General features: G+C 38.9%; 1 protein-coding gene across 1 annotated transcript; it reads right to left on the bottom strand.

Annotated features, from left to right (window-relative positions):
* Positions 1 to 763: 763 nt before the first annotated feature.
* On the bottom strand, positions 764 to 25,606 carry prkcg (protein kinase C, gamma). Its single transcript, XM_058057673.2, has 16 exons — positions 25,349 to 25,606; positions 19,804 to 19,835; positions 19,627 to 19,709; positions 17,338 to 17,449; positions 14,853 to 14,981; positions 14,594 to 14,750; positions 14,314 to 14,515; positions 12,967 to 13,167; positions 9,088 to 9,261; positions 7,870 to 7,961; positions 7,498 to 7,560; positions 7,239 to 7,377; positions 4,751 to 4,831; positions 4,558 to 4,665; positions 4,032 to 4,172; positions 764 to 2,569 (listed from the first exon to the last, which is right to left on the bottom strand). The coding sequence occupies exons 1-16, from the start codon at positions 25,564 to 25,566 to the stop codon at positions 2,408 to 2,410; spliced, it is 2,094 nt and encodes a 697-aa protein (XP_057913656.2). The 5' UTR covers positions 25,567 to 25,606; the 3' UTR covers positions 764 to 2,407.
* Between the last annotated feature and the right edge of the window lie 2,274 nt (positions 25,607 to 27,880).

Genomic DNA, 27,880 nt, shown 5'->3' with positions numbered 1-27,880 from the left:
GATGATATATTTAGTGATATTAAAACTTTTTCCCCAAGCTAATTTTATAATAATGTTGCAAATATTACAAGTTACAATATTACAATTAATATTATACTACAACTTTATTCTTGTAAAATTGTGACTTTATTTTTTCTTTTATTCTCATAAATTATTGTTTATTTATTATCTGTTTATGTAATTTTTTTTAAAAATCTCATTATATTTAGACTTTATTACCATATTATTAATACTTATTTTTACTTTTTCTGTAGTGATGTAACTTTTCCCTCCCATCTTAATTTGTTGTTAGTTTTTTTCTTGTATCTCATAATATTAGCACTTAAAATATTTAATATTTCAACTTTATGCTGTATGACATTATTTTGTTTATTTTCATAAAATTGCAAATTTTTTTCTTCTTAAAAAACAACTTTTTTCTGAATATTGTGACTTCATTTTCATAATATTCCACCTTTTTAATGTGAACTTAATGTGCCAAAACGTTCAACTTTCAAAAATACTAAAAAAATACAAAAAATTATATTATTTCTCCTCATTGGTGTGAAATTAATTTTACTTTATTCTTGCAAAATGACTTCTGATTTTTGCAGTTTTTTTTAAAGTTTTCTTGTGAAATCCTATTTTTATCATATGCTGTGGACCAAGAAAAAACAAGCTGCGGGCCGCAAATGGCCCCCGGGCTGCAGTTTGGATGCCACTTGTGCAGTAAAAGAGAAGGTGAGATGTTGTTTTGTTTCTTAGCAGCTTTATTGATCCACTTCCCATCACATTTCAAACACCAAGGTACTAGCTACTATGCAGTACTACTGGGCTAGTTGGAATACTACGTATGTACTATATATGTACTATGTATGTACTAAAGTATACTCCTTAAGAAGGTGGATCTGCCACTCTGATGAAGTGTGACGTGAAATGGCTGAAAACCAAAGAAGAAGAAGAAAAGCGGGTGGGGGGGGGGGTGGGGGGGTGCAAGGATAAAAGACGCCCCCTGGTGGGCTCCCGGATATGACGCCATGACAGTCAGGCTCATGTTTGCCGAGTGTATTGAACAGCGGTCCGCTTTTTAATTACGAGCGATCAATGCCGCATGTCAGGACATCATCACACACACACACACACACACACACACACACAAATACACACATCTAGGGGGCGGAGCTTAAAGCCAGCTGTCAGTACGGAGCATCCGATTGGGTCGTGTGAGGTCACCGCTGGCGTTTTGGATTTGGTCGATTGATCCCGGTGGAAGAGGACGGTTTCACTCACATTCATTCAAGTCATTAGTTAGGAGCCTAAAATACTCCGTAAACTTCTCTTCTACTTCCTTCACTCCTGAAGAGTACTTCAAGTCCTCCTCTTGGGGCAGGATCTCGTCCCAGAACCGGAGACGGCACTGACAACCATGGACTCGGACACTCGGACACCGAACTGTTTCATATTTTGGTAGTTAGATCATAAAAAACGGATTAGAACCTTCTAAATACCCATTTTAACATGATTAGAGCCCTCCAAACATGAAATAACACCCCTATAGTTATCTTTACACTCATACTAACCAATATAGTCAACGTAATAAGAGAAAATAAGACACATAAGACATAAATAAGAGTTGTTGTGAGAGTTGAAGGTCGGGGCTGGATGAATCCGGCAGGACCACGTCAACTGCGAAAAGCAGAGACCCAATCCGGCAGCCACCAAACCGGAACCCCTCAACACCCTGACCGCTCCGAGAAATTCTGTTCGTAAAAGTGCAACCCTAACTGGAAACCAGTTTGACTCATGTGAACCAAGCTCTGAAACCGGTCTTACAGGACAGGTCTGGATCTGGTACCCTGTAGTCTCAGAGTACAGAATTCCGCATCGGAATTCCTACTCCAAGTCCACAAAACAAACATTAGACTGGTTGGGCCCTGCCAAGTCCTGCCAAGTCCTGCCGAGTCCTGCTGGTCCACAGTTCCTCGATCAGGACTGGTTCTCCTGAACCCCAGATTCAACTATCCAGTGGATCCTCCTCTACAGAACCCGAAACCTGAGTAGACCTTAGCAGGAAGGCTGAGGACGGAGATCCCACCATAGTTGGAACACACCCCGTTGTTAAAAAGGGGGACCGGCGTACACCGGTCTGCCACTCCAGAAGCGCTGCCCCCAATGTCTACACAAAATAATAATAATTATCATTTATGATTGATTTTTATGACTATGATGAAAGGACAGTAATATGTATAAAGTACTTCACCCAGGTCATGACAGCATGGCTATGCTAACTATGCTAACTATGGTAGATGTTTAGCACACAACAATGGAAACCAACATGATGGGGTCCTGGTGGGGTCTGGTCTGAAGTCGGTAGACTACGCATGCAAGTACATGAAGTACATGCTAGTAGAACAGCTTCTAATGTCTTCTAGACTGCAGTGAGGGGCGAGGGGGCGCACTCCGGATTAAAGAAGGAGAAGCCCTGGAAGTCCTCCTGGTTGACGGCGGCCAGCACGTCCGGGTCCGACGGGGTGAGCGCCGACGGAGCCGCCGTGAAGAACTTGTCGAAGTTTTCACCTTTTCTTCCGCCCTGTTGGAGAGAGGTCATGTGTTCTCAAACGATTTACCTCATTGGAACCTCATGGGAACCTCATGGGAACCTCATTGGAACCTCATTGGAACCTCATTGGAACCTAATTGGAACCTCATTGGAACCTCATTGGAACCTCATTGGAACCTCATTGGAACCTCATGGGAACCTCATGGGAACCTCATTGGAACCTCATTGGAACCTCATGGGAACCTCATTGGAACCTCATTGGAACCTCATTGGAACCTCATTGGAACCTCATTGGAACCTAATTGGAACCTCATTGGAACCTCATGGGAACCTCATTGGAACCTCATGGGAACCTCATGGGAACCTAATTGGAACCTCATGGGAACCTCATTGGAACCTCATTGGAACCTCATGGGAACCTCATGGGAACCTAATTGGAACCTCATTGGAACCTCATTGGAACCTCATTGGAACCTCATGGGAACCTCATTGGAACCTCATTGGAACCTAATTGGAACCTAATTGGAACCTCATTGGAACCTAATTGGAACCTCATGGGAACCTCATTGGAACCTAATTGGAACCTCATGGGAACCTAATTGGAACCTCATGGGAACCTCATTGGAACCTCATGGGAACCTCATGGGAACCTAATTGGAACCTAATTGGAACCTCATTGGAACCTCATTGGAACCTCATTGGAACCTCATGGGAACCTCATGGGAACCTCATGGGAACCTCATTGGAACCTCATTGGAACCTCATGGGAACCTCATTGGAACCTCATGGGAACCTCATGGGAACCTCATGGGAACCTCATTGGAACCTCATGGGAACCTCATGGGAACCTCATGGGAACCTCATTGGAACCTCATTGGAACCTCATTGGAACCTCATTGGAACCTCATTGGAACCTCATGGGAACTAATGGTAACATAATGATACCTAATGGTGCCTAATGGTACCTAATGATACCTAATGGTAACCTCATGGTATCTAATGGTAACCTAATGGTAACCAAATGGTAATATGATGGTACCTAATTGTAACATAATGGTAACCTAATGGTACCTAATGGTAACCAAATGGTAACATGATGGTAACCTAATGGTACCTAATGGTAACCAAATGGTAACATGATGGTAACCTAATGGTACCTAATGGTAACCAAATGGTAACATGATGGTAACCTAATGGTACCTAATGGTAACCAAATGGTAATATGATGGTAACCTAATGGTAACCAAATGGTAACATGATGGTAACCTAATGGTACCTAATGGTAACCAAATGGTAATATGATGGTAACCTAATGGTAACCAAATGGTACCTAATGGTAACCAAATGGTAACATGATGGTAACCTAATGGTACCTAATGGTAACCAAATGGTAACATGATGGTAACCAAATGGTAAGAAGATGGTACCTAATTGTAACCTCTGTGTGTGTGTGTGTGTGTGTGTGTGTGTGTGTGTGTGCATGGTGACTGACAGCTCTGGGGATGAATGGCGGTGGGATCTCCAGCCTCTCCAGGCGGTCCCAGTCTATCCAGCGGAAGAAGGGATGCTCCCTGATCTCTCGTTCGGCATCCTCTCCTCCGCCCAGGCGCTTGGCGGGGTGCTTGGTCAGGAGCTGGAGGGGGAGGGGAGGGGAGGGAGGGGGGGGGACAAGGCATAAGTGTAGGAAGGTCTGGAGCACGGATTCCCCACCCATTCCCAAACCTTTCATTAACACATTTTTTTTTAATTTCTGGGGAAAACCCGGCATTTTGTACTTGGAATTTACATCATTTTTTTTTTTACCTTTTTTACATTATTAGAGCTCACAAGACATGAAATAACACCCCTATAGTCACCTTTATACTCCCTTTTTGTACAAAGTCTGCTTTTTACATCCATTTTTTATGTTGTTTTTAAAAACATTCCGCAAGCCAACAAAGCACATGAGCAAGATATCAGCTAGCATGCTAGCGTGGCTAAACCGTGGAGAAGATGAAATAAGCTCTGCATACACGTACCCCTTTGCAGATGGCGACAGCTTCACGGGAGAGACTCTTGGGGTAGGAGACACTTTGCTCCATGATGGACTGGAACAGCTCCTCTTCATCGATGCCATCAAACGGCGGCTGGGAAAATATTAAAAAAAAATCAACTTCGAAAATCGGACCGGTTGATGGAATAATTAAAAATGGTGGATGAGTGTGGCGTTACCTGTCCGGCTAGCATTTCATACAGCAGTACTCCGTAAGACCACCAGTCCACTGCTTTGTTGTATGGCTGATACGCAACAATCTGGAAAATAAAAGAGTTCTCCTCATTTCAGTACACTACGCATTTGTTTCTCAACCAAACTTGCTTAAATTCCACACACAAGTGCTTGCCCCTCCCCTAAATGGGTGTGCCAAATTTTGTGCTGATTCGGCTAAACACTCAAAAGTTACAGTGGGGTGTTTTCAAGTCAAACAGAACAAATAAATAAAACAAAGATCTTGCTTGGTGTTAGCATGCTAACTGTTAGCATGTTGGTATTTTTGCAACTTTTCTCATGTCTAAATGGAGATCCAGATGTCAAACAGAACAAATAAATAAAACAAAGACGTTTCTATGAAACTGCCTTCGTGCTTTTGGCACTTAATGCTATCTTGTTAAGTATTAGCATGCTAATATTACCATGTTTATTTTAGCTATTTTTCTTTTGTCTAAATAGAGATCCAGATATGGCATGATGTTGGTACACTATACAATTGCCTTGGCGCTTTTGGCACTTAGTGCTACTATGTTGCTAGGTATTAGCATGCTAACTGTTAGCATGTTAACATTTTAGTTTGTAACCTCATGTTTAAATGCCAGTACAAACATGATGTAGGGACATGAGTAAACTGCCTTGGCACTTTCAGCACATAGTGTTATCTTGCTAGGTATTTATATGTTAACCGTTAGCATGTTAACATTTTAACATGTCTACTTTCTAGTTAGTTATAACTAACATGCCAGTACACACATGATGTACGGACATGAGTAAACTGCCTTGGCACTTTCAGTACAAAGTGTTATCTTGCTAGGTATTTGTATGTTAACTGTTAGCATGTTAACATTTTATCATGTCTACTTTCTAGTTAGTTATAGCTAACATGCCAGTACACACATGATGTACGGACATGACTAAACTGCCTTGGCACTTTCAGTACAAAGTGTTATCTTGCTAGGTATTTGTATGTTAACTGTTAGCATGTTAACATTTTAACATTTCTAGTTTCTAGTTAGTTATAACTAACATGCCAGTACACACATGATGTAGGAACATGAGTAAACTGCCGTGGCACTCTCAGTACATAGTGTTATCTTGCTAGGTGTTTGTATGTTAACCGTTAGCATGTTAACATTTCTAGTTAGTTATAACTAACATGCCAGTACAGACATGATGTAGGAACATGAGTAAACTGCCTTGGCACTTTCAGTACATAGTGTTATCTTGTTAGGTATTTGTATGTTAACCGTTAGCATGTTAACATTTTAACATTTGTAGTTTCTAGTTAGTTATAACTAACATGCCAGTACAAACATGATGTAGGAACATGAGTAAACTGCCTTGGCACTCTCAGTACATAGTGTTATCTTGCTAGGTGTTTGTATGTTAACCGTTAGCATGTTAACATTTCTAGTTAGTTATAACTAACATGCCAGTACAGACATGATGTAGGAACATGAGTAAACTGCCTTGGCACTTTCAGTACATAGTGTTATCTTGTTAGGTATTTGTATGTTAACCGTTAGCATGTTAACATTTTAACATTTGTAGTTTCTAGTTAGTTATAACTAACATGCCAGTACACACATGATGTAGGAACATGAGTAAACTGCCTTGGCACTTTCAGTACATAGTGTTATCTTGTTAGGTATTTGTATGTTAACCGTTAGCATGTTAACATTTTAACATTTGTAGTTTCTAGTTAGTTATAACTAACATGCCAGTACAAACATGATGTAGGAACATGAGTAAACTGCCTTGGCACTCTCAGTACATAGTGTTATCTTGCTAGGTGTTTGTATGTTAACCGTTAGCATGTTAACATTTCTAGTTAGTTATAACTAACATGCCAGTACAGACATGATGTAGGAACATGAGTAAACTGCCTTGGCACTTTCAGTACATAGTGTTATCTTGTTAGGTATTTGTATGTTAACCGTTAGCATGTTAACATTTTAACATTTGTAGTTTCTAGTTAGTTATAACTAACATGCCAGTACACACATGATGTAGGAACATGAGTAAACTGCCTTGGCACTTTCAGTACATAGTGTTATCTTGTTAGGTATTTGTATGTTAACTGTTAGCATGTTAACATTTCTAGTTAGTTATAACTAACATGCCAGTACAGACATGATGTAGGAACATGAGTAAACTGCCTTGGCACTTTCAGTACATAGTGTTATCTTGCTAGGTATTTGTATGTTAACTGTTAGCATGTTAACATTTCTAGTTAGTTATAACTAACATGCCAGTACAGACATGATGTAGGAACATGAGTAAACTGCCTTCCTCATGCTAACTATGTGCCTCACGGCAGCCATTTTCAGAGAATGCCCCCATTTGGCACCCCCCCCCACAACTTTTGGCAATGTAAATGTGACACCAAATGGTAACCAATAGTGCACACAGGGGCCGGAGTGTGTGGAACAGGATGTAGCGCGGGCCTACCTCGGGGGCAATGTAGTCCGGGGTTCCACAAAAGGTGTGTGTGGTGTCGCCCTCAAACATTCCCTCCCTGCACATCCCAAAGTCGGCTATCTTAATGTGGCCCTGGCTGTCCAGCAGCACGTTGTCCAGCTTTAGATCCCTGGGATGGGTGGAGCAGATGGAGGGGGGGGGTGGTATGATTAATTCTGACATCTTTAAAGGAGCCTCGGGATAAAGGATGCACTCCGGTGTGAATTGAGGTGTACGGCTGATCCTTTACCTGTAGATGATCCCTTTGCTGTGCAGGAAGAAGAGGCCCACCGCTATCTCTGCTGCATAAAACCTGCAGGGGCGGAGATGATGGGGGGTGAGGGGGGGGGGTGGAATTGCTTTACTGCACGCATCAAGAAATAAAACCCAATCCAAAAAGAGTCTGATGATGAAAGGCAGTACAACCAAACACACGAAAAAAAAAGAGCATCAGAAGAAGAATAAGATTAGGATGGTGGATCAAAGATGATTGGAGGATGGAAAGACCAGATTAGGGGGCGGGGGATGATGACTTTTAAGAGCGGCCAGGAATAATGAACAAAGTGAGTTGGGGGGGGGGGCTATGAGGGAGAAAAATGGCGTGAAGATAAGAGGAACATACGCTGCATGAGGCTCTTTGAACTTTCCAATGATCTGAATGTGGAACATCAGGTCTCCTCCATTGACGTACTCCATCACGTAGTACAGCCGGTCCTGAAAACACACACATACACACATTCCTGGCAAATTACACAACCCCCCCCCTGCTGAAGCAAGGTGCTTGTTGGAAAGTGCAAGCGTGTTATGTCCCTTATTAATAAACCCCAAGAAGTCCTAGGAGGACCATCCTTGGCCGGAATTCCAAGCGGTGAATTGAATGGAAGTTTTGTGCCGCCTTTGGGAGCATCTTCAGCAGGCGGGTAGCCAAAGTATGGCCTGGGGGCTCCTGTTTTATTGGCCCGCAGCGCGTTTTACAAATATTACTTAACAAGAACACTAAAAATGGCAGTAATTTCATGAGAATTATGTCAAAATATTCAGAAAAAAAGTTATAATGTGGTATTTTATGAAAGTAACATCATAATATTAGAAGAGAAAATCATTATAATAATTATTATTATTAATTTATTATTATTATTATTATTATTATCTATTTGTTTTTCCTCAGAATATTTTATCTTTTTTTTATATTTTGACTTTATTCTTGTGAAAACTACTGCTGATTTTTTAATTTTGATTTTTGAATGTTACTTCATTATATTACATTAGCTTACATTACATTATATTATACAATATAACATTTAAATAAATATATATATATATATATTTTAAAATATATAAACATTTAAATGATCATTATTAATATTAGCAGCATAAAGTAAAACAAAAACAAACAAAATAACCAATAAAATTTTCATTTTTGGATAATTAGGTTAAAAGAAATATATTAAAAAGTAAAAATACTATATACAATAAATAAAAATTTAGAAAATATTTGAAAATGTAATTGAAATCGGTGGAAAGTTCCAAAAATTATTAAAATATTTTTCACATATTAAAAGAAAAAGTTGTAATTTAAAACAATATCATGAGAAAAAAATAATTTTAGCAGTATAAAGTGAAAGAAAAAAAGTCTCAATATTATAAAAAGTCTAAATATTATGGTTGGAAAACTTTAAAAAAACAAAAAAAAAAAGTCTAAATATTATAGGAATGAAGTCAGAATTAGGGGAAGACATTTGATAAGAACAAAGTTAAAATAAAACCAAAAAGAAGCTCGCTGGAAAAAGTTTGGACACCCCTAGACTCTACACACACACACACACACACACACACACACCTCGGTCTGGAAGGCGCAGTAGAGCGATGTGAGGAAGTGAGGGCGGGACGGCAGCGCAAGAACCCTCCTCTCCACCAGGGCGCTCTCCGTGTCCTCGTCCTGGAACAGAACGTCCTTCTTGAGGACCTTGACAGCAAAGAGGCGTTCGCTGCCTCGCTCCTCGGCCAGCAGCACCTGAGAACAGGAGTGGACCTTTTATTAGGCACACCTGCACCAAATGAAATATTTTATTATTAAGGGAAAAAAACATCAAACACTCAATGGCCCCGTGTGAAAAAGTGATTATTAAATCATAATCAATCAAGATCTATCAGTGTGGAAAAGCCATTTCTAAAGCTTTGGGACTCCAGCCAACCACAGAGTGAGCCATTATCCATGAATGGCCAAAACAGTGGTGAACCTTCGGTCAACAAAAATGACCCCGAGAGCACAACATTAAAACATTTTAAATTTAATTTCATAAATACATTTTTAGAATTAAAAAATACTGCATTTTATTTTTAAATACAAAATACATTTAAGTTAAATTTTAATGTAATTAACAGTTTTAAAATAAAAAAAATACATTGTTTTTTTTAAATACAAAATAGAGGTCACAAAAATACTGCATTTTATTTTTAAATACAAAATACATTTAAGTTTATTTTTAAAATAATTTTTAAATGTAAGTAACAATTTTAAAATTTTATTTAAAATTCAAATTAAAAAAAATATCTATTGTTTTTTATACAAAATAGGTCACAAAAATACTGCATTTTATTTTTAAATACAAAATACATTTAAGTTTATTTTTTAAATATTTTTAATGTAATTAAATGTAAATTTAATTAACAATTTAAAAATGCAATATCAATTGTTTTTTTTGTCGCAAAAAAAATACGGCATTTTATTTTTAAATACAAAATACATTTATGTTTATTTTTTAAATATTTTTTAATATAATTAAATTTAAATTGAATTAACAATTTTAAAATGTATTTTTTTAATTAAAATTAAAAAATATCTATTGTTTTTTAAAATACAAAATAGAGGTCGCAAAAAAATACTGCATTTTATTTTTAAATACAAAATACATTAAAGCTTATTATTTTAAATATTTTTTAAATGTAATTAAATTTGAATTTAATTAACAATTTTAAAATTTAATTTAAAATTGTAATTAAAAAATATTTATTTAAAAAAAAAAAAAATAGAGGTCGCAAAAGACCCCACAAGAACACCCAAAGAAGTGCAGGTACGTGCAGCTCGTGTGATGTGAGGTCATGAAGAAACTAAAGCAGAACATGACTCACAATTTGCATTTCCCTGCGAAGCCTGATGTTTTTACATGCGCGTGTGTGTGTGCGTGTGCGCGTGTGTGTGTGTGTGTGTGTGTGTGGTCAGTGTGTCATAAGTGATGCGCTTCATACAGTCCTGTGCTTGGCGGGCACTTTCTTTTTTTGGGTACATTAAACACACGTGACGCCCTCATTAGGACAGATGTGTGTGCTCTTTGTGTGGCCGTGCACGTTCACCAACATTTCATTAATGCGCGCATATTTCACGCCGTATTAACGTCAAGATCTGGGGACGGCACGCGTGATTTGTCGACACAAAGTGCATGCTAAGAATGCACCAATGAAAAGCCGGCTTTGCATACTCCTATACTCCTACATCTTTGAATGTACCTTACCTTATACTCACACCTTTACCAATTCAACTCATACAAGCTGCACGTCTCCTTTACCAACACTAGGGGGCGACTATGCTCACTGAATTGCTTGGAGCTTAAAAGAAGTGTTTAGCAGTGATGTGCATCATTAACATGAAAAAAGATGTGTTTTATTGTATCTTTATACTTTACAAATATGACTGAGTTTGCTATCGTGATAGGTGTTAGCATGCTAACTGTTAGCATGCTAACTGTTAGCATGTTAATATTTCAGCTACTTTTCTCGTGTCTAAATGGAGATCCAGACATGGCAAGATGTTGAGACACTACAAAAAGGCTTTGGCACTTAGCGCTATCTTGCTAGGTGTTAGCATGCTAACTGTTAGCATGTTAATATTTCAGCTACTTTTCTCGTGTCTAAATGGAGATCCAGACATGGCATGATGTAGAGACACTATAAAACTGCTTTGGCACTTAGCGCTATCTTGCTAGGTGTTAGCATGCTAACTGTTAGCATGTTAATATTTCAGCTACTTTTCTCGTGCCTAAATGGAGATCCAGACATGGCATGATGTAGAGACACTATAAAACTGCTTTGGCACTTAGCGCTATCTTGCTAGGTGTTAGCATGCTAACTGTTAGCATGTTAATATTTCAGCTACTTTTCTCGTGTCTAAATGGAGATCCAGACATGGCATGATGCAGGCACACTACAAAATTGCCTTGGCACTTAGCGCTATCTTGCTAGGTGTTAGCATGCTAACTGTTAGCATGTTAATATTTCAGCTACTTTTCTCGTGTCTAAATGGAGATCCAGACATGGCATGATGTAGGCACACTACAAAATTGCCTTGGCACTTAGCGCTATCTTGCTAGGTGTTAGCATGCTAACTGTTAGCATGTTAATATTTTAGCTACTTTTCTCGTGTCTAAATGGAGACCCAGACATGGCAAGATGTTGAGACACTACAAAAAGGCTTTGGCACTTAGCGCTATCTTGCTAGGTGTTAGCATGCTAACTGTTAGCATGTTAATATTTCAGCTACTTTTCTCATGTCTAAATGGAGATCTAGACATGGCATGATGTAGAGACACTGTAAAACTGCCTTGGCACTTAGCGCTATCTTGCTAGATGTTAGCATGCTAAATGTTAGCATGTTTATTTTAGCTATTTTTCTTTTGTCTAAATGGGGATCCAGATATGGCATGATGTAGGGACACTACAAAATTGCCTTGGCACTTTTGGCATTTAGCGCTATCTTGCTTAGTGTTAGCATGCTAACTATTAGCATGTTATTATTTTAGCTACTTTTCTCATTTCTAAATGGAGATCCAGACATTGCATGATGTAGGTACACTATACAATTGCCTTGACGCTTTTGGCACTTAGCGCTATCTTGCTAGGTATTAGCATGCTAACTGTTAGCATGTTAACTATTAGCATGTTATTATTTTAGCTACTTTTCTCATGTCTAAATGGAGATCCAGACATTGCATGATGTAGGTACACTATACAATTGCCTTGACGCTTTTGGCACTTAGCGCTATCTTGCTAGGTATTAGCATGCTAACTGTTAGCATGTTAACATTTTAACTTGTAACCTCATGTTTACATGCCAGTACAGACATGATGTAGGGACATGAGTAAACTGCCTTGGCACTTTCAGTACATCGTGTTATCTTGCTAGGTATTTGTATTTTAACCGTTAGCATTTTAACATTTCAAGGCTGGATGGATGGATGGTGGATGGATGACATAGTGTAGAGCTTCTCCCCAACTCCTGAGTAATCCTCCCCTCTCCTTTCCTGTTACTGAGTGACTCCCTCCCTCAGTACATCGAAGTCACTCCCTTCTCCCCCCCACTTCTTGTCTTTTTTTTCAGCATCCATCTTACATAAGATGAGCTCCGTTTCCCCCGTGCTGGGTAAAGACTCCGGTCTGACAGTTATGAAACAGCACCAGGGGAGCTGGAGACGAGGCAGAAGGACTCAAAACGACACTCTCTTCATTACGCTTCATCTAGAAGCCTCCCCCAGGATGTGAGGAAGGAGCACCTCCAGCAAGGAGGAGTGGGTTTGGCAGCTACACGACAGCACCAAAGATGCAGAGTTCAATTCACGGTGGGGGGTGGGGGGGTTGCACTGACACATAAAAGGTCAAGTCCATCAGTCGAAGAAATGATGGAAAAGGAAAACTAAACATCAAGATGGACATGAGGGATGTTTACCTTGCCAAAACTACCTTTGCCGAGCACCATAAGGAAGTTGAAGTCATGGATGCCAACCCTGCCTTTGCCCGACCCCTGGGTGTGGGCAGGTGGACACGATGAGGGTAGGGGGGTCAGGGGCAAGGCCACAGGGAGGGGTTCAGACAGCAGGCCGGATCCCATCTGAGGCAGCAAAGGCGTCGGGGTGTCTGGAAGAGGCTCCTGTGGAGTCACATTGGGGATGTGGGGGGGTGCGGGGGGTGACACAAGACAGGCCCGAGACCTTTAGCACAATCCCTGTTTCTCATTCAAGGCAGGCAGGACAATCCTGCACCCTGGTGGACGGAGAGTGCAGCACAGCAGGGACCCATCATAATACTGTTGTATTATTTTTTCCGTTTTTAAATATTTACATTTAATTTCAGATTTCAATTTTAAAAAATAAAATTTTAACATTAAACATTTTTTGTATTAATTTGTATTTAAGAAAACAATAGATATTTTTAAATTAAATTTTAAATTAAATTTAAAAATTGTAATTTTTTATTTATTTTTGTTTTAATTTAATTATTTTTTTAAATTAAAAAAATTAAAAAATTAAAAAACATTTTTTGTATCAATTTGTATTTAAGAAAAAAAGTTTTAAATTTTAAATTAAAAAAATATTTAAAATCTAAATAAAAACATATCTATTGTTTTCTTAATGATAAATTGATACAAAAAATGTTTTTTTAATTTAAAAACATATCAAATTAAATGTAAAAAATAAAAAAAACAAATGCATTTTCTATTTAAAAAATAAAATGCAGTATTTTTTATTCTAAAAATGTATTAAATTAAATTTTAAATGTTTTAAAATAAAAAGTACTAACAATATCCACCATTAAAAAATTACAACATCTACCATTAAAAAAATACAAATAAAATATAATAATGTAAACATAAATATGACTCCCTCCGTCATGTATCGATAACATGACACGACATATTGTAAGCTAACCGGAGAATGGACACAGACTGAGGCAAAATGCTGCGTTTTTTTTGTAAACCAAAGAAAACGCAAACCAAGGCGGATGCTAACCGAGGTTCTACTGCATGTGGCTTTTTTTCAGAAATGAATTTCATGAAAATGAAATTTTGTGGTAGACTACAGTATTGTCTAGTATTAGTCCAAACATGTGTATGTAGTATTCTGGCTACTAGCTGGCAGTAATGACATGACCTTAACACTGCATGTCCCACATGATAGAGTGAAAAAACTTCTCCCATTTCTTGTGGAAGTGGTATACTCCGGCTTCTGATATCACTCTCATACCTCATAAATATTTCTATATTAATTCTCTATTGTCTTAGTGCGGAGTCTCTCACCTGCAGGTCCGGGTCCGGCACGGGGATGTTGTAGTACTCTCCCTCATCTTGGGCCAACAGTTTGAACCAGCCGCTGATGGGACGCCGGAAGATCTCGCTCACGCCAAAGGACAGCGCCCCCATGAAGTCATTGCGGGAAGTGCGGTCCCAGTCCCACACCTCCACCGAGAGACGCCTGTCCCACTGGTGGCCTCGCACTGAACTGCAGCAAAAAAGGACAAAAGTCTGTAGTCAACTACAGAGTTTACATGTTTATGTGGTCGACAATAAACAAACTCACAAGGTAAAACTCTCATTCCAGACGGGATTGAGCGTGGAGCGGATGGTCTTGGTCTTCTGTTTGCTGTGACTCTTGGGGTCGGGAATCAATTTAAGTTTAACGTACGGGTCGGACAGGCCGTTTGGATCCATGGGCATCAGGTTCCGAGCCTCCAGCACTGCAGAAGAAGAAGAAGAAGAAGAAGACGCAGCAGGGAAAGCAGAGAGACATCGCTGTCAGTCTCACTTCCTGTTTTTGTCCGCCGCTAGCACCCGCTCACCCGTGACAAAGACGTCTTCCATCTCGCCTCGGACGGTCAGGTGGATGCGGCCTCGTTTCTCTGTGTGGTCCTGGCCGCAAAGACTGGGAACGCTGGTCTCACACCGTCGATGGACGTTCATGTCACAACCTATGTCCATATTGGTAAATATGGTAAATATGAACACTCACCAGGACGACAAAAATACGAAATATATTTTAAAAAATACAATGAAAGAATACAAATTAATAATATTTATAATTATTATTATCATTATATATTATTTATTACCAGTACCATAATAATAATATATATTACATATTATTTATTACCATTACCATTATTATTATTATTTATTATTATTACTAAATACTAAATATATAATTATTATTAATTATTATATTATATTGTATTATTTTATTGTATTTTTTTAAATATATTTACTATATAGTAATCTACTATACATAAAATGGTATAGTATTGCATTTGTATAATAATAATTATTATTATATAATTATAAATGCACTTTTTTACATTATAAGAGCCCTCTAGACATGAAATAACACCCCTATAGTCACCTTTACAGTCATGTTACCCAATATAATGGAAACAATAAGAAAAAACAAGACCTATTTGTCATGTCGAAACAGTTTATGACCTTCTAAATATGCATTTTAACATTATTAGAGCCCTATGGACATGAAATAACACCCCTATAGTAAAGTTTACACGTCTATTACACTAAATAGTAGTCATAAAACAAGAAAATAATGAATTTAAGTCAAAGAAAACCTGTTTACCACCTTTTAAATGCACTTTTTAAAAACATTATAAGAGCCCTCTAGACATGAAATAACACCCCTATAGTCACCTTTACACTCATGTTACCCAATATAGTGGAAACAATAAGAAAAAACAAGACATATTAGTCACGTCGAACCGGTTTATGCCCTTCTAAATATGCATTTTAACATTATTAGAGCCCTATGGACATGAAATAACACCCCTATAGTAAAGTTTACACGTCTATTACACTAAATAGTAGTCATAAAACAAGAAAATAATGAATTTAAGTCAAAGAAAACCTGTTTACCACCTTTTAAATGCACTTTTTAAAAACATTATAAGAGCCCTCTAGACATTAAATAACACCCCTATAGTCACCTTTACACTCATGTTACCCAATATAGTGGAAACAATAAGAAAAAACAAGACATATTAGTCATGTCGAACCGGTTTATGACCTTCTAAATATGCATTTTAACATTATTAGAGCCCTATGGACATGAAATAACACCCCTATAGTAAAGTTTACACGTCTATTACACTAAATAGTAGTCATAAAACAAGAAAATAATGAATTTAAGTCAAAGAAAACCTGTTTACCACCTTTTAAATGCACTTTTTAAAAACATTATAAGAGCCCTCGAGACATGAAATAACACCCCTATAGTCACCTTTACACTCATGTTACCCAATATAGTGGAAACAATAAGAAAAAACAAGACATATTAGTCACGTCGAACCGGTTTATGACCTTCTAAATATGCATTTTAACATTATTAGAGCTCTATGGACATGAAATAACACCCCTATAGTCACCTTTACACTCATGTTACCCAATATAGTGGAAACAATAAGAAAAAACAAGACATATTAGTCATGTCGAACCGGTTTATGCCCTTCTAAATATGCATTTTAACATTATTAGAGCTCTATGGACATGAAATAACACCCCTATAGTAAAGTTTACACTTCTATTACACTAAATAGTAGTCATAAAACAAGAAAATAATGAATTTAAGTCAAAGAAAACCTGTTTACCACCTTTTAAATGCACTTTTTAAAAACATTATAAGAGCCCTCTAGACATGAAATAACACCCCTATAGTCACCTTTACACTCATGTTACCCAATATAGTGGAAACAATAAGAAAAAACAAGACATATTAGTCACGTCGAACCGGTTTATGACCTTCTAAATATGCCTTTTAACATTATTAGAGCTCTATGGACATGAAATAACACCCCTATAGTCACCTTTACACTCATGTTACCCAATATAGTGGAAACAATAAGAAAAAACAAGACATATTAGTCATGTCGAACCGGTTTATGCCCTTCTAAATATGCATTTTAACATGATTAGAGCTCTATGGACATGAAATAACACCCCTATAGTAAAGTTTACATTTCTATTACACTATATAGCAGACATAAAATGAGAAAATAATCAATTTAAACCCGTTTACCACATTCTAAATGCGAAAGTAAGATATTTTAAAACCTAAATAATACTCAATGTGTTGTGGTACTTGAGGAAGCGAGTGGGAGGAGAACAGGAAGTGAAGTGATTGAGTTATCTTGATGCTCAAAAAGGCAAAAAAAAAAACACACAAAGTCTGCTTAAATGTGTGTTTTTGGGGAGCAATAATAGAGTGATGATTTATCAATGAATATACTTTCAAAAAATATAGAGTTATATATAATACAGAGTTGTACCTACTGGCACATTTCATGCCCTGATGGATGAGGCCGTAGAGCAGCGATCCGCAATGGTCGCAGAAGGTGGGGCTAGCGTACGTGTGGATCTTGAACGAGTGTCGACTCCTCAGGTCCTGGAAGGAACATATTTGTTTACACATGTGCAGCCTGGGTAGGTTCAATGGGATGCTAATGGAGGAGGATGGGAAGGAACATGGAATCACTTCCTGGTAAGTGTGTGTGTGTGGGGGGGGGGGGGGGGGGGGTGATTCATTTTTATCTCTCATCAGCACCCCCCCCCCTCCATTCTTTTCACTGTCCTCTGCTTTAGTCTATTTGAAAATCCTCCATTCTGCTGTGTGTGCACTTTTTTTTTAGCTCTCTTATCATTTCTCACTCCAGCACACACACACACACACACACACACACACACACACACCGTGTAATATGGTATAATAAAGGCCATCCTAGCATTTTTCTTGCGCGGTGCAGCCAAACTGTCCACACCGAGACAAATGTCCTTCTATCATCCGGGCTTATATTGGCATTAAAATGACAAATCGGTTGGCATCTGGATCCATTTTTCTGCCGATTACGGTATCGGTATGAGTGGCGATGTCGCTCGCCAACTCAGTTTGTCCGCAGTCTGGACTGATTTCATGGGATTGTAAAATTCATACCTTTTATCTGATAATTGATATTCATTCATTTTCTACCGCTTATATTCACCAGGGTTGCAGGAAGTGCTGGAGCCTATCCCAGCTGTCTGTCTTGGGGCGAGAGGCGGGGTACACCCTGGACTGGTGGCCAGCCAATCATATGGCACATATATTTATATATAGTTTTGTCTTATAGGTGAAAAATATTGCTTCATATTTTTGCTTCTTCCAAAAATATTCTGACTTCATTCTTGTGAAAACTGCTGATGATTTTTTTTCTCATTTTTTGCTTTTTCCAAAATATTTTGACTTTATTCCTGTAAAATCTTGCCTTTAGTCCCATAATATTAAAACTCTTTTCCAGCCTAATTGTCAAAAAATTTTGCACATATATACTATATATATTTGTCTTATAGGTGAAAAATATTGCTTCATATTTTTGCTTTTTTTTCCTCATTTTTGCTTCTTTGAAAATATTTTGACTTTATTCCCGCAAAATCTCGCCTTTAGTCCCATAATATTATAACTCTTTTCTAGCCTAATTGTCCAAACATTTTGCACATATATATATATATATATATATATCTTTGTCTTATAGATGAAACATATTGCTTCATATTTTTGCTTTTTTTTTCCTCATTTTTGCTTCTTCAAAAATATTTTGACTTTATTCCCGCAAAATCTCGCCTTTAGTCCCATAATATAGTAACTCTTTTCTAGCCTAATTGTCCCAAAATTATTTTGCACACACACACACACACACACATATATATATATATATATGTATAGATAGCTTTGTCTTATAGGTGGAAAATATTGCTTCATATTTTTGCTTTTTCCAAAATATTCTGACTTTATTCCTGTAAAAATCTTGCCTTTAGTCCCATATTATAACTCTTTTACAGCCTAATTGTCCAAATATTTTCTTTATTTGTTAATACATCATACTGTAATATGATGTAATAAATTATTTATTTATATTATATTTACTATAAATATATAAATATAAATAATAAATATATTTATTTTTATTTATTATTATTCATTATTGTATTTATTCATATAAAACTATAATTCATATTTTTTATTCATATAATAATAATAATAATCAGAAGAAGAATAATGATGATTGTAATAATAACAGGCTAATTAATAATATAATAATAATATAATTATTATATAATATAATCATATATGTATATATATATCCCGGTTCTTGTTTGTTTTTTTGGATTTCCTAATGTCTACTACATTCATTCATATCCTGTGCATCTCCAGGGGGGCTAAGCCCCCCCCCCCTGCCCTCAGAAGCTAGTGACGCCCCTGGTGAAGACTCGTGCTTTAATTGAATATGCCGCATATACTGCATATTGCAGTGTATTATTTGGCTGTGTTTAGGTACTGGAAATATGGTTCCACGGGACATTAATAAATGGTGGCCTATCAAAAGCGGAGTCGTACAAAGGTAAAACACACACACACACACACACACACACTCTATCACACCTTGACCTCATTCCTGATGCTGTTTCCACGGCTGAAAATAACACATGAAGACAAATTGCTGAATCCTAAAAAAAAGGACACCAAGAGGAGCAACTGAGGAGTTTCTTGGTCTCTCAGTTACGTCCACGTGATGCCAGGATGCTCACATCCGGTCTGGGGGCCGCCACCGAGCCGGGACAGGTGAAGGTCACGAACTCGTGACATCTTTTGTGGACCACAAAACTGCAAACTACACACAGAGAGAAAAAAAAAAGGAGAGAGAACGAAGACGGCATCAGCGCTGGGAATCACGTGAGAAGATCCAAATATCCATCCTGGCGTACCTTGACATTGGAATCCCTGCTTCCCGATGCCCCTGCACGCGTCAGAGAGGACACAGAAACAATTAGTAATCTTCTGTACTAATTAGAAAAGTCACTTTGTATATGTGTGTGTTTCCTCTGCAATGTCACACAGACAAAGCACAGGTATCCCAGCTCCTCAAATGCAGCATTGGATCCATTCCAGCATCTCCTCAGGGCTTTAATTGAATAATTAAAGCCATTGATTGACTAAAGAGTCCACTCAGCATCAGGCCGGCATTGGGTATTAGGTTGTAAGGGAAGGAAAGCCACACATGACACAAAGGTCGGTTAGAAAGGAAGTTAGCAGGAAATGATGAGACGTGAGCTTGCAAAAGAGGGATGCATTCATTGCAGCATGCGGGGCTGATTCTGCTTTGCGGCCAGCAGAGGGCAGTATAGAGCCAACTATGACTGCCTGCAATGAACGATCTAAGATGTGCTTGTCCGACAAGAAAATGCAATTACCCCGGAATAAGCTCCCGTCTAGTCATTGTACAAAGGCACATTAAGGAATTATTACATATGTGAAAGGTCCCCTGTTATGCATAAGTCATTTTTCAAAGATGTTCTCACGGTAACAAGTTTCCACTTTTGACTTTTAGTCTGGTACGGTAAGCTCAGTGTTGGACAGATTTCTATAAAAATGGTAATTAGTTGTTCTAAATATGCTTTTACTAGATACCTCTACAGTCTAGGTTCTAGAGTACGTCAATTGTGACAGTGAGTACCTAAATAAAAATGAAAACAAACAATAAAGGTCTAACGGTCACAATTACGAGTGCGTCCAAACGCCTCACGATGCGAGGAGGCGGAAGCAGGAAGTAGACAGACAAAGCATACATGAAGAAATAAGTAAGTTTGACGATTATTTTGTGCATTAAGAGTATTTTAGCTTGAATATTTCATTTACATTGGTCTTCAAATTCATCCCCGCATGGCATAGCTGTCAAAACCCGGCGCTGTGAGTGGAGATTCACGCGAAAAATGAGGCTTTATGGTTGCTTGTGTGTATTTTGGGATTTGGGATTTGTGATGCTATTAAGTTTAAGGTTCTTTTCGAGTTGGGACATCATGGAAAGATTCCTGTCAGATAATAAACACTTCATACTCAACAAGCAGGATCAAAACTAGCAAACCGCTGTCAGTGCTGAGCTAGCTTTTTGTAGCATGGTTCTCAGTTGCATGGCATAACTCCGGGTGAATGCTGCCGCTGCATTCACGGGCAATTGGAAATCACAGGAAACACAGGTCAAATGTCTAAAGCGGTACGCCGCTGTAAAAGGTTTGGAACATAGAAAACATGCTTTTTAACATGATTAGAGCCCTCCAGACATGAAATAACACCCCTATAGTCACATTTACATGCCTATTACCATATATAGTACATATGATCAGAGAAAATAAGACATAGAAAACACTTTTCTAATATTATAATATGCTTTCCTACATTATTAGAGCCCTCTGGACATGAAATAACACCCCTATAGTCAGGTTTACATTCCTATTACCCTATATAGTAGATATAATCAGAGAAAATAAGACATAGAAAATACTTATATAATATTATAATATGCTTTTTAACATGACTAGAGCCCTCCAGACATGAAATAACACCCCTATAGTCACCTTTACATGCATATTACCCAATAATTATAGTAGATATAATCAGAGAAAATAAAACATATAAATTACTTTTCTAATATTATAAATATACTTTACAGTATTAGAGCTTTCTAGCCATATAAAATGTGCGTGATACTCCTTTTGTCACTTTTACATGCCCATATTATTATATTTATATATATATATATATATATTGTAGACATAACAAGAGAAAATAATAGATAGCAATATTTTTATGACCTTCTAGATACAGTTTTTAACGTTATTAGAGCACTCAAGAAATGGAATAACACCCCTATAGCACAGCAAACAACCATGGTGCATTCAACGCATATCGTTTCTTTGGAAAAAGTGGCATAAATTTTGATAAAAACAATATTTTTTCATCAAAATGTACGTCCACTGGGATCCAAAATCCTTTGCTGACATTTCAGGAGGGAGAACATCCCTTGAAGTAAAGTGTGGTACTAGTTGGACACATTTGTGTCAGAGGCAGCACTATTTCCCTGACCTCTATCTATCTACCACGCTTGCACAAAAAGCAGAATTAGCTCTTGACTAGAAGTGAGTGGTTCAACCTTCAACCACAAGCATCCTGTGCCTTTTTATGAGAGATCACATATGGTCAAGGCCGTTATATGAGTGTCAAGTTGAGACCAAGTGGACCAGCACTTCTGTCCTCATTTAGTCCCTCGGGCTCAATGTACAAATTACAGATGTGCCAGTCGTGAAGAGTCGGTCACAACATGTCCACCAAATAAAAAAAAACAGGTTACATGTCACTAATTGTGCAACTGTTACGCTAAATGCATTTGTATGCTAAGTCTATTAGCCCCGTGACGCAAATCAACTCTTCCCGACCGAGCTGCATCACGGGTGCTCAAGGACGAACCACTCACTGAATCACAGTCAAGGTTCACTGACTCATGGGCACTCGGTGAAGACTCAAGTTTTACTGACTCACTGGGATTGGACGAACACTTGACTTCTCTGACACTCGGGTGTTGGTGAAGACTTGATTTTCACTGACTCACAGGTGTTTGCTGAGGACTCAAGTTTCACTGACTCACGGGTGCTCGGTGAAGACTCGAGACTGAAGTTTCATTGACTTATGGATGCTCGATGATGACACGACAAGGACTCAACTTCGACTGACTCCCGGGTACTCAACAGAGAATCAGGTTTCACTGAGTCATAGTTACACAACAAAGACTCGATTTCACTGATTCACGGGTGCTCGGTGAAGAATCGAATGTTGCTGACGCACAGATGTTTGCTGAAGACTCAAGTTTCACTGACTCACGGATGCTCGGTGAAGAATTTAATGATGCTGACTCACAGGTGTTTGGTGAAGACTCAAGTTTCACTGACTCATGGGTACACGACAAAGACTCGAGTTTAATTGACTCACAGATATTTGGTGAAGACTCAAGTTTCACTTTCTCACAGATGCCCATGGAAGAATCGGGTGTCACTGACTCACTGGTCCTCAGTGAAGACTCGAGTGTCACTGACTCACGGGTATTTGGTGAGGGCTCAAGTTTCACTGACTCATGAGTACTAGTTGAAGACTCAAGTTTCACTTTCTCACAGATGCCCATGGAAGAATCGGGTGTCACTGACTCACTGGTCCTCAGTGAAGACTCGAGTGTCACTGACTCACGGGTATTTGTTGAGGACTCAAGTTTCACCGACTCACGGGTGCTAAACGAAGACTGGAGTTTCATTGACTTATGGATGCTCAATGATGACACGACAAACACTCAGATTCCACTGACTCACGGGTACTCGATGAAGAATCTAATGTTGCTGACTCACAGGTGAAGACCCAAGTTTCACTGACTCATGAGTACTAGTGGAAGACTCAAGTTTCACTTTCTCACAGGTGCCCATGGAAGAATCGGGTGTCACTGACTCACTGGTCCTCAGTGAAGACTCGAGTGTCACTGACTCACAGGTATTTGGTGAGGGCTCAAGTTTCACCGACTCACGGGGGCTAAACGAAGACTGGAGTTTCATTGACTTGTGGATGCACTCCATAAGGAAACACTCAGCTTCCACTGAGTCACGGGTGCTCGGTGAAGAATCGAATGTTGCTGACTCACTGGTGAAGACTCGAGTTTCACTTTCTCACAGGTACCCATGGAAGAATCAGGTGTCACTGACTCACTGGTCCTCAGTGAAGACTCAAGTATCACTGACTCACGGGTATTTGGTGAGGGCTCAAGTTTCACTGACTCATGAGTACCAGTTGAAGACTCAAGTTTCACTAACTCATGAGTACTAGTTGAAGACTCAAGTTTCACTTTCTCACAGGTGCCCATGGAAGAATCGGGTGTCACTGACTCACTGGTCCTCAGTGAAGACTCGAGTGTCACTGACTCACGGGTATTTGGTGAGGGCTCAAATTTCACTGACTCATGAGTACTAGTTGAAGACTCAAGTTTCACTTTCTCACAGGTGCCCATGGAAGAATCGGGTGTCACTGACTCACTGGTCCTCAGTGAAGACTCGAGTGTCACTGACTCACGGGTATTTGTTGAGGACTCAAGTTTCACCGACTCACGGGGGCTAAACGAAGACTGGAGTTTCATTGACTTATGGATGCTCAATGTTGACACGGCAAACACTCAGCTTCCACTGACTCACGGGTACTGGACAAAGACTCACGGGTCCTTGCTGAGCATCGTGAGTGACACATGACACTGAGTCGCCATTTGGAGTGTGTTTGTTCCTTGGCGGATGAAGGGCTTCAATGTTGCAATGTTTCATGTTGTATTTTGCTAAATGATCCTCTCGGTCTCCAACAGCCTCCTACGCCATGTGAAGAAATGAGTCGCGCTACCGCAGCCAAGTGGAGGAATGTCCTGAAAACTACCCAGAGGCTGCTGACTCTCCTCCAACATACACCCCCACCATATGTCACACAGCACACGCTTAACACACACCGGCCAATATGGCTTCCCACGACAGGGACAGATCGTCGTCTTCTGTATTTTATGGCGAAATAGCCGTCAGTGTGTAGTACTACAGTGTATTTACCCAAAAGTATTTTGGTATTTGTCGCTAAGTCACTGTACAAACAGTGGATAGATGTGTAGAAAATCAGGTTGTGCAGGGGCGTCAAATGCTATAATAAGGAGTCATTCATTCATTCATTTTCTATCACTTTTTCCTCACAAGGGTCGCGGGGGTGCTGGAGCCTATCCCAGCTGTCTTCGGGCGAGAGAGGCGGGGTACACCCTGGACTGGTGGCCAGCCAATCACAGGGCACATATAGACAAACAACCATTCACACTCACATTCATACCTATGGACAATTTGGAGTTGCTAATTAACCTAGCATGTTTTGGGAATGTGGGAGGAAACCGGAGTACCCGGAGAAAACCCACGCATGCACGGGGAGAACATGCAAACTCCACACAGAGATGGCCGAGGGTGGAATTGAACCCTGGTCTCCTAGCTGTGAGGTCTGCGGGCTAACCACTCGACCGCCGTGCCGCCTAAGGAGTCATTATCGTCCCTGCGTCCTGGTGTCTCGACCATACGCAACCGTGACGGAACGCCCGGCAAAATGATCCACCATCTTGTGAATTGTACTTGATATAGCATCTGGTTAGCTGGTAGCGGTGTACTTAATGAAGTGTTTCTTTGTGATCGTGTGGGCTACAGCACGGAGGTGAGCTTATGTGATGGGATGGGGTCAGCGTGCTGGCTGATGTGGGATGTTTTCCTCAGCCTTAAGGGGAGAGAGGAAATAAAAAAAAAGTGCAGTAAAAGTCAGATGCAGCAGTATGTTGCCTGAGGAGGCGGCTTAAGAACTGCCGGGGTGGTTTCTCTCTCTTTGCAAATGTGTGTGTTTGTGTGTGTGTGTGTTTGTGTGTGTGTGTACGTGCACTACCAGATGAAGTCGGTGCAGTGGCTGCAGAAGGTGGGCTGCTTGAAGAAACGGGCCGTGAACTGGTGGTCCTTCACCTCCACGATCCTCTTGTGTTTGAGCGCGCCCTTTCTTTGGAAGACGGGCACCCTGGGTGGAGGGGAGAGGGGCGAGGGCAAGGGGGAGACTGCTGATGTTGGGGAGGCCATTGTGAGCGGGGAAGGGGGGACGGGGGTGGACATGATGCCTGGAGGGACGCGGTAGAGCAGAGAGAGGGAGGGAGGATGGATGGTGGGATGTCAGGGAGGATGCTATTTAGTTGTGGAAGACCTTGAATGCGGGGGGAGGAGGAGTATGCAAGGACAGGGAGGCGGAGCTTCCGGTGAAGGGATTGGAAGTGGAGTGGGTCATGGTGGAGGGAAGGAGGAGAGTGTAAGACGTACAGTAAGATACTACAGTACATATGATCCGACTTTTCAGGCCACTTGAGTTGAGCAGTTTTCTTTATTAGAGCCCTCTGGACCTGACATAACACCCCTATATTCACCTTTACACCCAATATAGTAGATATAATCTAAAAAAATAAGACAAATAAGTAGGGATGTCTGATAATTATTGAGCATCAAAGCGTCTTTTTACTTTATTAGAGCCCTCTGGACATGACATAACACCCCTATATTCACTTTTACACCCAATATAGTAGATGTAATCTAAAAAAATAAGACAAATAAGTAGGGATGTCTGATAATTATTGAGCATCAAAGCGTCTTTTTACTTTATTAGAGCCCTCTGGACATGACATAACACCCCTATATTCACCTTTACACCCAATATAGTAGATAAAATCTAAAAAAAAATAAGACAAATAAGTAGGGATGTCTGATAATTATTGAGCATCAAAGCGTCTTTTTACTTTATTAGAGCCCTCTGGACATGACATAACACCCCTATATTCACTTTTACACCCAATATAGTAGATGTAATCTAAAAAAATAAGACAAATAAGTAGGGATGTCTGATAATTATTGAGCATCAAAGCGTCTTTTTACTTTATTAGAGCCCTCTGGACATGACATAACACCCCTATATTCACCTTTACACCCAATATAGTAGATGTAATCTAAAAAAAAAAAAGACAAATAAGTAGGGATGTCTGATAATTATTGAGCATCAAAGCGTCTTTTTACAACCTTATGCTTTTTAACTTTATTAGAGCCCCCTGGACATGACATAACACCCCTATATTCACCTTTACACCCAATATAGCAGATAAAATCTAAAAAAAAATAAGACAAATAAGGTGGGATGTCTGATAATTATTGAGCATCGAAGCGTCTTTTTACTTTATTAGAGCCCTCTGGACATGACATAACACCCCTATATTCACCTTTACACCCAATATAGTAGATAAAATCTAAAAAAAAATAAGACAAATAAGTAGGGATGTCTGATAAATATGGAGCATCAAAGCGTCTTTTTACAACCTTATGCTTTTTAACTTTATTAGAGCCCTCTGGACATGACATAACACCCCTATATTTACCTTTACACCCAATATAGTAGATATAATCTAAAAAAAATAAGACAAATAAGTAGGGATGTCTGATAATTATGGAGCATCAAAGCGTCTTTTTACTTTATTAGAGCCCTCTGGACATGACATAACACCCCTATATTCACCTTTACACCCAATATAGTAGATGTAATCTAAAAAAAATAAGACAAATAAGTAGGGATGTCTGATAATTATTGAGCATCAAAGCGTCTTTTTACAACCTTATGCTTTTTAACTTTATTAGAGCCCTCTGGACATGACATAACACCCCTATATTCACCTTTCCACCCAATATAGTAGATAAAATCTAAAAAAAAAATAAGACAAATAAGTAGGGATGTCTGATAATTATTGAGCATCGAAGCGTCTTTTTACTTTATTAGAGCCCCCTGGACATGACATAACACCCCTATATTCACCTTTACACCCAATATAGTAGATGTAATCTAAAAAAAAATAAGACAAATAAGTAGGGATGTCTGATAATTATTGAGCATCAAAGCGTCTTTTTACAACCTTATGCTTTTTAACTTCATTAGAGCCCTCTGGACATGACATAACACCCCTATATTCACCTTTACACCCCATATAGTAGATATAATCTAAAAAAATAAGACAAATAAGTAGGGATGTCTGATAATTATGGAGCATCAAAGCGTCTTTTTACTTTATTAGAGCCCTCTGGACATGACATAACACCCCTATATTCACCTTTACACCCAATATAGTAGATGTAATCTAAAAAAAAATAAGACAAATAAGTAGGGATGTCTGATAATTATTGAGCATCAAAGCGTCTTTTTACAACCTTATGCTTTTTAACTTTATTAGAGCCCTCTGGACATGACATAACACCCCTATATTCACCTTTACACCCCATATAGTAGATATAATCTAAAAAAATAAGACAAATAAGTAGGGATGTCTGATAATTATTGAGCATCAAAGTGTCTTTACAACCTTATGCTTTTTAACTTTATTAGAGCCCTCTGGATATGACA

Source organism: Doryrhamphus excisus, linkage group LG19, assembly GCF_037039965.1.
Source record: "Doryrhamphus excisus strain RoL-2023G ecotype Guam linkage group LG19, RoL_Dexc_Guam_v1.1, whole genome shotgun sequence".
Classification (NCBI taxonomy): domain Eukaryota; kingdom Metazoa; phylum Chordata; class Actinopteri; order Syngnathiformes; family Syngnathidae; genus Doryrhamphus; species Doryrhamphus excisus.
This window is presented reverse-complemented; position numbering and strand designations above follow the sequence as displayed.

What these genes read in the sequence shown, in the direction of transcription:
- prkcg (XM_058057673.2), bottom strand. Translation starts at nt 25,566, where the DNA reads ATGTCCACCCCCGTCCCCCCTTCCCCGCTCACAATGGCCTCCCCAACA. An exon ending in CACTGCACCGACTTCATCTG is followed by an intron (nt 19,836 to 25,348) that starts GTAGTGCACGTA and finishes TGACGCGTGCAG; the next exon opens with GGGCATCGGGAAGCAGGGAT. An exon ending in TGCCGGACCCGGACCTGCAG is followed by an intron (nt 13,168 to 14,313) that starts GTGAGAGACTCC and finishes GTGACTCCACAG; the next exon opens with GAGCCTCTTCCAGACACCCC.